This window comes from Malaclemys terrapin, chromosome 15 (genome assembly GCF_027887155.1).
Source record: "Malaclemys terrapin pileata isolate rMalTer1 chromosome 15, rMalTer1.hap1, whole genome shotgun sequence".
In the NCBI taxonomy this organism is placed as follows: domain Eukaryota; kingdom Metazoa; phylum Chordata; order Testudines; family Emydidae; genus Malaclemys; species Malaclemys terrapin.
The window spans coordinates 5,613,441-5,628,778 of record NC_071519.1 but is presented as its reverse complement, the minus strand read 5'-3'; the positions used below and the strand labels follow the sequence as shown (position 1 = coordinate 5,628,778).

At 53.3% G+C, this 15,338-nt stretch overlaps 2 protein-coding genes across 23 annotated transcripts in view; one reads left to right on the top strand and one right to left on the bottom strand.

The window, feature by feature from the left end:
• The window catches only part of LOC128822997 (zinc finger protein 501-like), a 28,032-nt gene extending 17,022 nt beyond the window's left edge, over window positions 1-11,010 (bottom strand). Inside the window, exons 1-3 of one of the 9 annotated variants that reach the window (XM_054004976.1) lie at window positions 10,934-10,979; window positions 5,426-5,508; window positions 3,371-3,497 (exon numbers count right to left, since the gene is read on the bottom strand). In XM_054004976.1, the coding sequence (XP_053860951.1) occupies window positions 3,371-3,404 (34 nt within the window). In that variant the 5' untranslated portion in view covers window positions 3,405-3,497; window positions 5,426-5,508; window positions 10,934-10,979. The other 8 variants (XM_054004975.1, XM_054004974.1, XM_054004973.1 and 5 more) reach the window with 8 other exon arrangements.
• A 175-nt stretch (window positions 11,011-11,185) lies between these two features.
• The window catches only part of LOC128823066 (zinc finger protein 3-like), an 80,427-nt gene continuing 76,274 nt past the window's right edge, over window positions 11,186-15,338 (top strand). For all 14 annotated transcript variants that reach the window (XR_008441649.1, XR_008441651.1, XR_008441650.1 and 11 more), the window contains exon 1: window positions 11,186-11,330. The gene's annotated coding sequence lies outside the window, so the exon portion shown is untranslated. The remainder of the gene's footprint in view (window positions 11,331-15,338) is intronic.

The following is a 15,338-nucleotide window of genomic DNA, read 5'->3' as shown; positions in this document are numbered from 1 at the left end:
GGGGGAAGTCTGGGACCAGAGAATTTTCTGGAGTTCTCCTGTGGTGTACTGTAATCCGTGAGTCGTTAATTAGAAGGACTTTATACTGTGTAGCTGGGAGCAAGTTACATGCTGGAGACTGTGTGTTAACTGCCCAGGAGTGGCTATTCTCACAGTAAAGCAGTGGAAAAGGCACCCCAGCTTGGGGAACTGAGGGGACACAGCTGTTCAACAGTCCAGACTGTACTGTGGTTAATGTCACAGACACTCAATTTCAAAGAGGCTCCTAAAACACAGAGAAAGTAAATCCATGTCCCAGAAATCAAAGACTCCAGACAGAGGGCAAGACTCCCTGGAACTGCTTCTTGCTGACAGACAGGTCCAGAGACAATGAGAGAGTCCTGGGGAAGCTGGAAACAGTAAGCATGGGCTGGTGGGGTTCAGTGGAGAAAGGGAACAGGAAGGGCAGGGACATCACTGAATGCAGCATCTCAGCAGTGCTAGATGTCAGGATAGCACATATTGCAGCCCATTGGAAAACATAATCCCAGCTATACATATAAAATGATGGGGTCTAAATTAACTGTTTCCACTCAAGAACAGGATCTTGGAGTCACTGTGGATAGTTCTCTGAAAACATCCACTCAAGTTGCAGAGGCAGTAAAAAAAAAACAAAAAACGGAATGTTGGGAATCATTAAGAAAGGGATAGATAATAAGACAGAAAATATCATATTGCCTTTATATAAATCCGTGGTACGCCCACTTCTTGAACACTGCGTGCAGATGTGGTCAGTCCATCTCAAAAAAGATATATTGGAATTGGAAGGGGTTCAGAAAAGGGCAAAAAAATGATTAGGAGTATGGAACAGCTTCTGTATGTGGAGAGATTAAAAAGTCTGGGACTTTTCAGCTTGGAAAAAGAGATGAAGGGGGGTATGAAAGAGGTCTATAAAATCATGACTGGTGTGAAGAAAGTAAATAAGGTAGTGTTATTTACTCCTTTTCATAACACAAGGACTAGGAATCACCAAATGAAATTAATAGGCAGCAGGTTTAACACAAACAAAAGGAATTATTTCATCACACAACGCACAGTCAACCTGTGTAACTCTTTAACAAAGGATGTTGTGAAGGCCAAGACAGGGTTCAAAAAAATAACATGATAAATTCATGGAGGACAGGTGCATCAATGGCTATTAGCTAGGATGGGCAGGGATGCTGTCCCTAACCTCTTTTTGCCATAAGCTGGGAATGGGTGACAGGAAATTAATCACTTGATGATTACCTGTTCTGTTCATTCCCTCTGGGACACATGACATTGGCCACTGTCAGAAGACAGGATATTGGGCTAGATAGACCTTTGGTCTGACCCAGTGTGGCCGTTCTTATGTACTAGAGCGGGGGTAGGCAACCTTTAAGAAACGTTGTGCCGAGTCTTCATTTATTTACTTTAATTTAAGGTTTCGTGTGCCGGTAATACATTTTAACGTTTTTTAGAAGGTCTCTCTCTATAAGTCTATATATTATATAACTAAACTACTGATGTATGTAAAGTAAACAAGGTTTTCAAAATATTTAAGAAGCTTCATTTAAAATTAAATTAAAATGCTGATCTTACGCCACCAGCCTGCTCAGGTCGCTGCCAGCCTGGCGTTCTGTTCACCTAGGCCGGCAGCGGGCCGAGTGGGCCCTGACCTCTGAAGCCCCCCACACCCCCAGAAGGGTGGGTGTGGGGGGCTTCAAAGGTCAGGGCAGAGGGCTGGGGGTGTGGGGGGGTGCAGGGCAGAAGGCTGGGGGTGTGGGGGGCTTCAGAGGTCAGGGCAGAGGGCTGGAGGGGTGTGGGGGGTACAGGGCAGAAGGCTGGGGGCGTGGGGGGCTTCAGAGGTCAGGGCAGAGGGCTGGGGGTGTGTGGAGGTGCAGGGCAGAAGGCTAGGGGTGTGGGGGGCTTCACAGGTCAGAGAAGTGGGCTGGGGGCGTGGGGGGGTGCAACACAGAAGGCTGGGGGTGGGGTGGGTCAGGGCAGAGGGCTGGGGTGTGTGTGGAGGTGCAGGGCAGAAGGCTGGGTGTGTGGGGGGGTTCAGGACAGAAGGCTGGGGTGCTCAGCTCATGGGGGTGCTCCCAGCCCCCTGCCGTCTGCCCTGAGCAGCTCATGGCAGGGGGCTGGAAGGGATATGTCCTGTTCCACCCCCCTCCCCAAGGCCCATCCCTACCTCTTCTCTGCCTCCTTTACCCAGGGCCGGCTTTAGCAAGGGGCCGCGGGGCTGCCGCGCGCCGGCTGGAGCTCCGGCCGGGAGAGCAGGGCCGCGGGGCTTTTGCGGAGCAGCGAGCATGCTGCCACTCCTCCCCTGTCCCTTTGCAAGGGCCGGCGCAGGGAAGGAGAGGAGGAGGGGCAGGAAAGCAGGCTGCACCACGGCTGTGGGAAGAAGGAGGGGAGGGGGGAGCTTGGCTGTTGCAGGATGAAGCTTCTGCCTCCTGCCCCCGCAGGGCAGAGCGGTGGGCGGGGGGCTGAGTGCGGCTGGGGGTCGGAACCGCAGCAGGCAGCCGTGTGCCATTCAAAATCGGTTCGTGTGCCGTGTTTGGCACACGTGCCGTAGGTTGCCGACCCCTGTACTAGAGAATCTAGTGAGTCCAGTGTAATGGGAGGAAATAGAAAAATCCCTGACTGTGAAGAACACTGGGAAATTAGAAGCTATAATTCAGGAGTAACAGACTCTAATTAGTCTGGAAAAGCAGACTGTGAAAAATAAAAATCAGGTCATGTGACTACAGGAATGAGGGACTCAAAAATCCAAGGAGCCTGCAGAGAAGAGAGATTGTGGCTATTACACACCAGTGATAGGGGAGCAAGACTCTCCATGTCTCAGGAAGTTTCACTACCAACATAAGCCATTTTCACATGTTGGGGTGCAATCCAGACTAGTAAAGAGTTGTGTCATCTGTAATCCTGGGTGAGATTCAACGTTCTGCTGCTGGAGCTCTCCTGTCTGGATACCCCCAGCCAGCATTCAAGGATGCCCTGAGTGTCTGTGTGATAAATAACCCTGGACCAGCAGCTCTGACTCCTGCAGCCTGCCTGTTACACCCCAAACACATTCTGCTTTGGGTGAAGAAGGCTCAGGGTTTGACAGAAGGTCTGGGGTCGGAAGCTTCTGTTGGTTATGCCAGACCTAACCCCCAGTTTTACTTGTGCAAACAGAAGATATTTGACACTGTGTGATACTGCTCCTGTGCTCTGTTCCCAAAGTATTCTGCAGCAGGGGTAGTGTGTGTGTCACTGGCATACTGGGGTGATGCAGAAACAGGGCAGAGTAGAGTTGGCATTGTGGGGCTGGTGGGAACCTTATCTCTTCATTGCCCCTTCCAAGAACCGAGGGGACAGGAATCCTTACCCAGCGAGGTCACATTCTCATAGTTCTCCTGCATGACGTCTCTGTACAGAGTTTTCTGAGTTGGGTCCAGCAGACCCCACTTTTCCCTGGTGAAATACACAGCCACCTCCTCGAAGGTCACCAGCCCCTGAAAGAGCAAGAGTCCAACACTCAGTACCTGCTGCCCCACTCACAGCCCCACTATTCATGAGGAAGAGAGGAGCCAATCAAAGGGAAGCTCTGGGAGGCTCACAGTCAACAGAGTCCCACCCCCACCCAGCTCAGAGCATCCAGGACACACCAGGGTGAGGGGAGGAAGAGCGAGCCCCTTGTCTCTCCCAGCAGATCCATCATACACCTACTAGCCACAGACTGATGCAGGAGATGGAGCCCCTAGCAGGGTCCACGGAGAGCTCCCTGGTAGGAAGCCCAACACCCTCCTCATTGTGAGGAGCTGGATATGAAGGGAGGGGAATCTCCCCTAAACCTGACTGGTGGGTGCCCCCTTCATATCTGTGACAAACTGCGACTGTTCTTACTGTGATCTTTGAATGCTGACAGGGGTGTGTGACTAGGATAGTCTGCATTGGGGGATGGGAGACTGACCGAAGGAGAATACCTGAGCATGTAACATGAGAACCCAGGAAGGGGTTAGAGGCCAGGTGACACCTTTGCCTGGGAAACTGAACAAAGGCCATGGGAGGGGTCGCTGAAGGCAGAGTTTCAGGAGCTGGCTGGTGATGTGGCTGGGAGGCAGACAGGGCTCTGACCTCCCAAAGGGGCGGGGGCACCCTGGAACCCCAAGATGGACCTAACTGAGGGGGGTCCTGTTGTCTGTGCCTGCAAGACCTGTCTTGGACTGTATTCCTGTCGTCTAAATAAACCTTCTGCTTTACTGGATGGCTGAGAGTCATGGTGAATCGCAGGAAGCCAGGGGTGCGGGGCCCTGAGTCCCCCAATACTCCGTGACAATATCTCACAGCAGCCGCTGGTTACTCAGGTCAGTCTCCAGCACTACGAATCTGGTCAGTTTTCCTAGCTCCACGTAGGCGTGTTATTTTCTGTTCAAAAATTAGGGCATGTCCACCTCCGAACCTCATGGGTCTGTTCCTAGAATCTAGGCCACTTATTAAACAACTCCCAGCAGGTTTGCCACACCCTGTCCTCCTCCCTTTCTCCACCCTGTGCATTTCCTGCCCCGCTCCAACCTCCAAACCAGACTGTGCAAACCTTCCTATCTCCGGTATATTTGCTGTCCTTCTCCCTCCTGCAGGAACCCACCAGCAACCCCCCGATAATCCCTACTTGAACAGGCTCCTCTGCGGCCATTTCTCTCCCCTGTCCCATGGGAGGACGGGATGAACTGGAGCAAAACAGGGACATCATTCTGCAACCTGTCTGGGTGAGGAGGACAGTTGTGGAGGTTTCAGAACAGGCTTTAGTTAATTTCACAGCACGATTCCCCCAGGCTCTTTCCCTGCAGACAGACATCCTAGATTCTGCCATGCTGGGAAAATACTTGATCTCTTTATTACAGTGTAGACCTGGCCCCTCCTGCCAGGCTAAGCCCACAGACACATTTTTAACCTCCCTCCCCCCATCCCATAACAAAGTCTCTGAACACAAGGCTAGAAAAAAGCAGAACCAGAGCAGAGACTTTCGACAATTCCCTCTGACACTGACCCCATGGCAGCCACACCCCAGCAGGAGAGATATGGACTCAGGAACTGGGTTTAACTCTGTCTGATCCTCATCTTGTGCACAGGAAAGTGACTCTACCCAGGGTGCAGTAATACATCTGTCTGGGCAGGTTAGAGATCTGGAAATCTCTCTCAAAACTCTTCTCTCCCACAGCCACTTTCAGTCTCTCTCCTTCTATCTCCTTTTCCCTATCCCCTCTCCCTGCCCATCTGGTAGGAAAGTCCCATTCCTGAGTTGTTTGCTCCCCATGGCTGGATTTGCTGCTGCAATTGCTAATGGGAGAGAAATGACTGGAGGGACAGGGGTGGGGGGCTGTTTGTGTAGAGTCATTTTAATGCCAGACCCCAGCATTTTCCCTTCGTTTCTGTTAGTTACCTGGAGTCTCTGGCTCAGAATTTAGTATTAATAGGGCTCACGGCTGCCCTAGGGGGCTAGTACCAGCTGGAGAAAGTCATCACCTGGGCCGGGCAGAGAAGAAGCTTTAGTTAAAAGGTCACTTCCCAGCACAGAGCCCCCACTGGGGGAGCAGCAGCTGCCAAACCTGGTCTCCCAGATCACAATGGAGGCTGCAGCGTCTGACCCAGGAAGCTGAACCCCAATATCCTGAGCAGAGAGAGACAGAGCGTTTGAGCAGCTTCCCTCCTTTAGCTCTCTGGGGAGAGCAGCTAATGAGAGCCCCTCCTCACAGGGAGAATTGCTGATCTAATTTGCCCCACTGTCCATCTGGAGTCACTCCTTGTCTTTCCATGCAGTGACTCTGGATTAACAATGGTCTCAATGAAACCATATTTCAGAAAGAAAGAGTCCAGAATGCTGTGGAAGAGAGCATTGTGTGCCAGTGCTAACCCCCTTCCCACCTCCCTCACCCCCCAGATCTAGGACAAAGACTGGGGGGCAGGAAATTTCCCAATGGAACTGGCAGTTCCTGCAGTTTTCAAGAGGGGAGAAAAGCAAAATCTGTGCTTTCACCTCACAGTATTTGATAAGTGGATAGAAAGTTATCATGGTGACTAGGCATGGACGGGGAATGCTGGGTAGTGCTTGGAGCCAGGATTCTGGCACAAGCTGATCAGGGAGAAGGAGCGAAGTCAGGAGCAGCCCGCGAAGCCCCCAGCCAGGGCCCCCCAGCACCCAGAGCACAGACCCCCCCAGCTAGGGTCCCACCAGATATGCCCTAGGACCCAGCCCCCAGAGTCCCTGGCCAGGGACCCCAGATACCCCTCAGAGCCCCACCGGCCAGAGAACGCCCACCAGACCATCACTGCCAGGCTGGGAATCCCAAAGAGTTTTCCCCCACCAAGAGCCCCCAGCAGCCAGGTGTTAGGATATAGATATTCAGGCCTGTCTATAAAGGCCTATACTTTAAGAATTTAGGTGTATTCTTATAACTTAGCTAGTTATAGAGGTATAAAAGAAAGAATCAAAATCACTTTCTGTATGTGTATGGGCCTTCTCTCACTAACAGTCTGAGGCCTGATTCTTAGGCTAAGTAAGGCCTTCGGCTAAGCAGCAGAGGGAGCCATAAGCTGAGAAGTGAATGGTCACATCCTCACATTCCAAACTAGTCACATGGAAATAAGGCGCTATTGGGCTGTTAGGAATACAATCCTGTCCTGATATTCCCATCACCTCCAGAGAAAGGAAAGAGCCTAGAAGATATAAAAGGAAACTTAGGTTGATAGTTTTCTGTCTGGTAAGAACTCACTTCTCAATAGACACAGCTGGAAAACGCTTACGTCTGTATAGATGTAGTTGTGAAATCCTCACTTCTATATTGTTTTGTATGTTTATTTGCATGGTCTCTGTCTGGTTCTGTAATTGTTTCTGTCTGCTGTATAATTAATTTCGCTGGGTGTAACCTAATTAAGGTAGTGGGATATAATTGGTTAGCTAATCATCTTACAATATGTTAGGATTGGTTAGTTAAATTTTAGTAGAATGATTGGTTAAGGTATAGCTAAAAATATTACTATATAAATTAGGGGCAAACAGGAAGTAAGTTGGGATTCGAAAATAAGGAAAAAGGAACTTGGATTTAAGCTTGCTAGAAGTTCACCCCAATAAACATCAAATTGTTTGCACCTTCGGACTCCGGGTATTGTTGCTCCCTGGTCCTTCTCGCATGAACAGAGAAGTGCGAGAGTGAAGGAACAAGCTCTCTAACACCTGGGACCCCCCCACTGGGAACTCAGTCCCTCACTGCCTGCCTGGGATTCCCCCCACTGCATGCCTAGAATCCCGACCTGCCCTCCAGCATGATCTGCCATACCGTTTCCCTGGGACCACCTCTTCCCCCACAGCGGGACTCCTCATTCTGCTTGTCTGGCATCCCCTGACCTAGTGCCAGGAATCCCCCTCCCCAGCTCTGTGCACCGGGCACAGCAACGATCCAAGCAGCCAGTGTGGGAAGCCTAGACAGAGAGCCCCTGGCACAGCACCAGGCATCCTCTAACACCCTGTCCCGCCTCTCCAAGAGACACCTACCCCCGCTGTTCTGCGGGCACCAGGCCCCCAGCAATACCCACCTCCAGGACCCATAGCCTCAGGGCTGGGCACATCACAACCACTCCCTGAAACTCCAAACCTCCAGAACCAACCAACCTGACTAGGATACCCCCTGTCCAGTCACCCAGAGGTCTCCCCCTACCACAATGCCCCTTCAGCTCCAATCTCCCCACACAGACACTCCTCCACCCACCCAGCAACAGTGTCACAAAAGCATCTGATAAGTGGATAGAAAGTTATCACCGCCCCCTGCTGGCCAGTCACACAGGCAGAGGGAGCCCTGGGGGATGCTTCATTAGCAGGAGAATGGAAGGCAGGGAGGGCCAAAATAGGTAAGAAATTTCCATGCTCTGTCACTAGCAAATAATGGCGATCATGGATCAACCCCAGAGATGGCTGCATCTTGGCACTGTGGGAAGCAACCCCGCACAGAGACCATTTGTCATGGGCTTTGGGATACTTCTTGACCCACGCTGCACTCACAGTGACCTCCTGATCCTGTGCCAGCTGGAGAAAAGAAAAGGGTCCAGCCAACTCTCCTGTTACCAACTGGGAACCACTGATCCCCCAAACATGGGGAGGCCTCTGGCTTTGATGTATATTAAATATGTGGCTGGTCTCTTTCATCGGCAAACAATTTAACAGAGATTGAAGGAGCTACGTATTTGATAACATGAGAGAAAAACACCAAGATCGGAGGGGATTTTATATTGCCATTAACCAACTAGTGGAAAAGGAGGATTGTTGGACTGGATTTTATAGGACTGTCCAATACATAAACACAAAGTGATTGTTCCCCTCACCCCCACCATTCACATGGGCAGCAAGGAGCCCTTTGAAGAGCTGATTTAAGAGGGCAAGGGAGGGGGAGCTGGAAGGCTCCCTGGATGAGTGAAGAGGGCATCAGTGGGGGATGAGCAGGTGACTGGCAACTGATTGCTGGGGTAACTGTGTTGGTAGTTAGGGGGCAGCAAGTGGGATTGGGAAACCGGGGTCTGGGCCATCCCCATGGGGGACACGTGCTCCTCCCTTCCCTACCGTGGCAGAGAACACTCCAGGGGCAGCCATGTTTTGGGGAATGACTCAGGGCAACAATTTCCCACCTAAACAAGGACAAATCGCTGCAGATAAAATGGCTGAGAAAATCCCCCTAGAGAAGATTTTAAATTGACATTTGAGACTCATGGAGAGAACAGGGGGAAATCGGGGGAGACAAGAGAGCTGATCATTTGAGGGGAAATGGGGGAATCTCCCTGGATTTTATAGTCATGTGTGAGATACTGAGAGAGAAAAGGGGCAGAACTGGAGAGAATTTGTATCGGGGTGTGAGAGGCAAGTGGCACAAACAGGGAAAGGATCCAATTAACTCCCCACCCCGCTTCCCCGGCCCGCCACTTCTCCCCTGGGAATTTCTTGGCTACACAGAGACAGTTCAAACCCCCTCCCCCACATCCCACTGACCTTCCCCTCCTACCCGACACCCCCATCTCCACCCACACCACAGGAGACCCCGCACCAGACCCCAGTCTCCCTCCCCCACAAATCCTAGTGGAGACTCTTGCTCCTCCCTCCCCTTTCTAGGCCTTTCCATGCCCTGTTGCCAGCAGAGAATGGCCCCCAACAGTATCCGTGTCTCAGGGCTCTCCCAGCCTCTGCCCATTAACCTTCTTCCCATTTTAGAAATCACTCAGGGGAACCATTTCCCACCTAAACAAGGACAACTCGATGCAGGTAAAAATGGAGAAAAAACACCCCAAACCTGAGATTTGAACTGGACATTGGCAAAGTGGAGAGAAAATGGGGAACAATCGGGGGAGGAGAACAGAGACCTTCTCAGGAATTTGAGAAAAAAAAAGGGGGGGGTCACCATGGCTGTTGCCCTTTCCCTCTAGAGAGAAAGGGGGCAGGACTGGAGAGGATGGGGGGGTCCGCACGGGAGGGGGCAGCGGTAAATCCGAGGGGATCTCAGCCCCCCCCCTTTCTCTCCCCGCTCCTCGGGGGTCACCTGCTCTTCTCCTCCCCCCGGCCATGTCCGGGCTGCACAGACATTTTCCATCCGCCCCTTTCTCAGGTCACCTCTCCCCGCCCGGTCTCACCCCCCCGCCCGCGCCCAGCAGACCCCGCCGGCAGCCCCTGCCCAGCCCCACGCAGGGACCCCCAGTGGGCTTGATCCCCTCCCCCCGGGATCCACCGTGGGGCCCCAAGGCAGAGCCTGGCCGGACCCAGGAGCGTTAGGCTCCTGCTGGGACAGCAACTCTGAGTCCCCCGCGGGCAGATCCCGGCGCTGCGAGATGCCGGTGTAACGTGCTTTTGACCAAAACCCCCATCCCTCCTGATTCGCAACCCCATGGACCAGGCGGTAGCAAATCCTGAGCAGTAGCCCAGATGGTCACGTTGCGTGGCGGAAACTGCAAAACGGGAGGGCTGTTATACGTGTCGTCACACCGGGTCCCCCCCACGGACACTGGGGCAGAGTCACCGCCCGGCCCCGCCCCCGGGGCTCGCTCCGGTACCTGGCGGCTGCAGCTCCGCAGCGGGGCGGGCAGAGCCCGGGGCAGCTCCAGCGGGAGCAGGGCCCGGGCCGGGCACGGCACGAGGGGGATTAATGAAGGTCTTCGCGGTTCAGTCGGACCCTCCCTTGTTCTCCAGCCCCGCAGCACCGGGGGAGGGCACATACCCAGTGCTCTGGGAAATGCAGATCTGCGCATGCGGGGCTCTGCGCCCCCCCCCCGATCTGCGCATGCCCAGAACCGGGAGCCACAACAGGGTCCCATCTGTCCCTGAACCAGCTTCTGTGGGCGGGGCAGAGACAAGCGCTCAGCGGCGCAAAGCTCTTCTCCGGCTCCGGCAGAGGCTCCAACGGCCCCGCACGAGCCAGGCAGAGCCGCAACGCCCCGCGCGCGTTTGCAGCCCGGCTCGTCATCCCACCCCCAGCAAAACGTCACTTCCGCTCCCGGAAGAGTCAGGAACTACATCTCCCAGCCTGCCCCGGGGGGCGCTTCCGCCCTCTGCAGCCCAGGTAAGAGAGGGCCCCGAGACCAGGCTGACCCTTTCCCCATCTCCCCCTCCCCTCGCAGAGACCCCGTCCCCAGCTGGCGCCTCTGAGACCCGCCCCGAGCCCCCGGCCCCTCCCCGCTTCTCAGGCGAACTCTCGTGTCCTCGCGGGGCGGGGAAGCCTCAGCCCCGGGGTCTTTGGCCCGGCTGCCGGCAATGGGGGGGGGGGGGGTCTCTGCCCGAGGGGCGAGTCCCAGGACCGGTGTCGGGCTGCGGGTCACTTGCGCCCCCGCCCGAGTGTCCGATCCAGAGACACCCGCGTGTCCCCGCGCCCGGGGCCTGAGCCCGGCTGGGGAGTGTCCCCCTCGCACCCGAGCCACTCACCCCGGGGTGTGAGCGCCGCGCGCCCTTGTCCTCCTGGACAATTCAGCTTGTGCCACTATCCTGGGGGCGGGGCTGAGGCACAGACCGGGGGCGGGGCAGCTCCTGGGGGCGGGGCTGAGGCACAGACCGGGGGCGGGGCAGCTCCTGGGGGCGGGGCTGAGGCACAGACCGGGGGCGGGGCAGCTCCTGGGGGCGGGGCTGAGGCACAGACCGGGGGCGGGGCAGCTCCTGGGGGCGGGGCTGTGGCACAGACCAGCTGCTGCTGCTGCCTCCGTGTGATCTGGGAGCCCGGTATTAACTCCTCTGTGCCCGGCCAGGGGGGCTTTCTCCAGCTGGGACTTGCCCCCTGAGCAGCCCCGGGCTCTGCCCACGCCAGCCCCCGGGCCGGAGCCCCCCGGTGAGTGAGAAACCCCGGGGGGGCGCTGGGGCCGGGAACCTGGGAGAAGCCTCGGAGCTGCCTCGGCCCCAATGGAGCTGCAGCAGGATCTGCCCCCGGCACCGCTGGGATTAGGGGAGGGGGGAGTAGAGACTGGGCCCGGCGCGGGGGGGTGTCCGGCAGGGAGGAGAGAAGCCGGAGTTGGGGGGGGGGGGGGGTTGAACTCTCTCTGTGCAGCCAGGAAATTCCCGGGGGAGAAGTGGCGGGCGGGGGAAGGGGAGTTAATTGGATCCTGTCCCTGTTTGTGATACTTGCCTCTCACCCCCTGATACAAATTCTCTCCAGTTCTGCCCCTTTTCTCTCTCATTAGCTCACACGTGGCTATAAAATCTGGGACAGATCGCCCCCCCCCCTTTCGACTCAAATCATTAATTCTCTAGTCCAGGGGTCGGCAACTTTTCAGAAGTGGTGTGCCGAGTCTTTATTTATTCACTCTAATTTAAGGTTTCACGTGCCTGTAATACATTTTAATGTTTTTAGAAGGTTTCTTTCTATAAGTCTATAATATATAACTAAACTATTGTTGTATGTAAAGTAAATAAGGTTTTTTAAATGTTTAAGAAGCTTCATTTAAAATTAAATTAAAATGCAGAGCCCCCTGGACCAGTGGCCAGGACCCGGGCAGTGTGAGTGCCACTGAAAATCAGCTTGCTTGCCGCTTTTGGCACGCCTGCCATAGGTTGCCTACCCCTGCTCTAGTCTCTCCTGATTTTCCCCTGTTCTCTCCGTATTTCTCAGATGTCAATTTAAAATCTCCTCCAATGTGGGGGGTTTCCCCACCCATTTTATCTGCAGCGATTTGTCCTTGTTTATGTGGGAAATTGTTGCCCTGAGTCATTCCTCAAAACATGGCTGCCCCTGGAGTGAGGATGGGATGAGATGCCCGTTTTCTGCCAGGGTAGGGAAGGGGGGAGCAACTGTCCCCCATGGAGACCGCCCAGACCCCGGTTTCCCAATTCCACTTGCTGCCCCCTAACTACCAACACAGTTGCCCCCAGCCACCAGTTACCTGCCCATCCCCCACTGCTGCCCCCTTCTTTCATCCAGGGAGCCTTCCAGATCCCCCTTGCCCTCTTAAATCAGCTCCTCAAAGGGCTCCCTGCTGTCCATGTGAACCAGCACTTTCTGTTTATGTATTGGACAGTCTTATACAATCCAGTCAAACTGTCCCCCTTTTCCACTATTTAGTTAATAGCAATTTAAAATCCCCTCTGATCTTGGTGTTCGTCTCTCATGTTATCAGTTGCGTAGTTTAAAATTAAAATTAATGGAGATATCCCATCTCCTAGAACTGGAAGGGACCTTGAAAGGTAATCGAGTCCAGCCCCCTGCCTTCACTAGTAGGACCAAGTACTGATTTTTGCCCTAGATCCCTAAGTGGCCCCCTCAAGGATTGAACTCACAACCCTGGGTTTAGCAGGCCAATGCTCAAACCACTGAGCTATCCCTCCCCCCCCTAGTTTGTGACATGTATTCTCTGCAAATCTCGAAGATTAATATAAAATACCCTAAACATTTGCCCCACTTTTCTCTAGTTGTCTATTTCTAATTGAATATGCCCTGAGATTTTTCCTGTCTTTCTAATTTTAAAATACTAAGAAAATCTCAGATTTACACCTTTTTCTCAGATTCTTGAACATGGATATAAAATGTTTGCAAATGTTGCCTATTTCCACTTTATTCATATATCAAATATTGATGTGAAATACACTCAGATTTTACCTCATATCAACAACTGGTATAAAATCCCTCTGATTTTCCACTTTCCTCTCTATAATTTGCAAAAACTGGTTCAAAATCCCTCAGATTTCCACCCTTTTTCTTTCATTTCTGGACATTGATCTCAAATATCAGGTTTTTCCCTCTTTCTATGTCACTATCAAATGTCAATTAAAAATCCTCTTGGGTTTGGGGCTGTTCCCCATGTTTCTAAATCTCAGCAACTTCTCCTTCCTTGGAGGGAACCTGTTGCCCTAAGTCCTTCTCCATCCTGGATGTTGCAGGGGGTTAAATTGCCCAGTGAGCATCTTTCCCCTCTCCTTTGAGAATCATTTCTTTCCTCCTTCAATCTCTGTTAAAATGTTTGCTGATGAAAGAGACCAGCCACATATTTAATACACATCAAAGCCAGAGGCCTCCCCATGTTTGGGGGATCGGTGGTTCCCAGCTGGTAACAGGAGAGTTGGCTGGACCCTTTTCTTTTCTCCAGCTGGCACAGGATCAGGAGGTCACTCTGAGTGGAGCGTGGGTCGAGAAGTATCCCAAAGCCCATGACAAATGGTCTCTATGTAGGGTTCTTCTCACAGTGCTAAGATGTAGCCACCTCTGGCAGTAGGTCAGGGGATGCCAGGCAAGCAGAGTGAGGGGTCCCACAGTAAAGCATCAGGGGGTCCCAGGCAAATGGCTTGGCAGATCCTGCTGGAGGGCAGGCAGGGGTCCTAAACAGGCAGTGTGGGAATCCCAGGCAGGCAGTGAGGGACCGAGTTCCCAGTAGGGGGTCCCTGGCTGCTGGGGTTCTTGGTGGGGGGAACCCTTTGGGATTCCCAGCCTGGCTGGTGAGCCTCTGAAGGGTATCTGAGGTCCCTGGACTGGGATGCTGGGGGCTGGGTCCCAGGGAATATCTGGTGGGACCCTGGCTGTGGGGTCTGGGCTCTGGGTACTGGGGGGTGTCTGGGGGCTGCTCCTGACCTCGCTCTTTCTCCCTGATCAGCTTGTGCCAGAATCCTGGGGGCATTTCCTGTCCATGCCCAGTCACTGTGATAACTTTCTATCCACTTATCAAACACTGTGAGGTGAAAGCACAGATTTTGCTTTTCTCCTCTCTTGAAAACTGCAGGAACTTCCGGTTCCATCAGGAAAATTCATGCCAGTCCTTGTCCTAGCTCTTGGGGGTAGGGGGTGGGAAGGGGGTTAGCACTGCCACACAATGGTCTCTTCCACAGCATTCTGGACTCATTATTTATGAAATCTGGTTTCACTGAGACCACTGTTAATCCAGTCACTGCATGGAAAGACAAGGAGTGACTCCAGATGGACAGTGGGGCAAATGAGATCAGCAGTTCTCCCTGTGAGGAGGGGCTCTCATTAGCTGCTCTCTCCAGAGAGCTAAAGGAGGGAAGCTGCTCAAACGCTCTGTCCTTCTCTGCTCAGGATATTGGGGTTCAGCTTCCTGGGTCAGACGCTGCAGCCTCCATTGTGATCTGGGAGACCAGGCTTAGCAGCTGCTGCTCCCACAGCAGGGTTCTGTGCTGGGATGTGACCTTTTAACTAAAGCTTCTTCTCTGCCCGGCCCAGGTGATGACTTTCTCAAGCTGGTACTAGCCCTCTGGGGCAGCCCTGGGCCCTGTTAATACTAAATTCTTAGCCAGAGACTCCAGGTAACTAAAAGAAATGAAGGGAAAATGCTGGGGTGTGGCATTAAAATGACTACGCAAACATCCTCCCCTCCCCCACCCCCAGTAATTTCTCCTCCCATTAGCAATTTCAGGAGTAAATCCAGCCATGGGGAGCAAACAACCCAGGAATGGGACTTTCCTACCAGACGGGCAGGGAGAGGGGACAGGGAAAAGGAGATTGAAGGAGAAAGAGAGACTGAAAGTGGCCGTGAGAGAGAAGAGTATTGAGAGAGATTTCCAGATCTCTAACCTGCCCAGACAGATGTATTACTGCACCCTGGGTAGAGTCACTTTCCTGTGGACAAGATGAGGATCAGACAAAGTTAAACCCAGTTCCTGAATCCATATCCCTCCTGCTGGGGTGTGGCTCCCATAAGATCAGCGTCCGAGGGAATTATCGAAAGTGACTCCTTTGGTTCTGCTTTTTTCTAGCCTTGTGTTCAGAGACTTTGTTACGGGATGAGGGGAGGGAGAAGGAGAAGGGAGGTTAAAAATCTCTCTGTGGGTTTAGCCTGGCAATAGGGCCAGGTCTACACTGTAATAAAGAGATTGAACATTTTCCCAGCATGGCAGA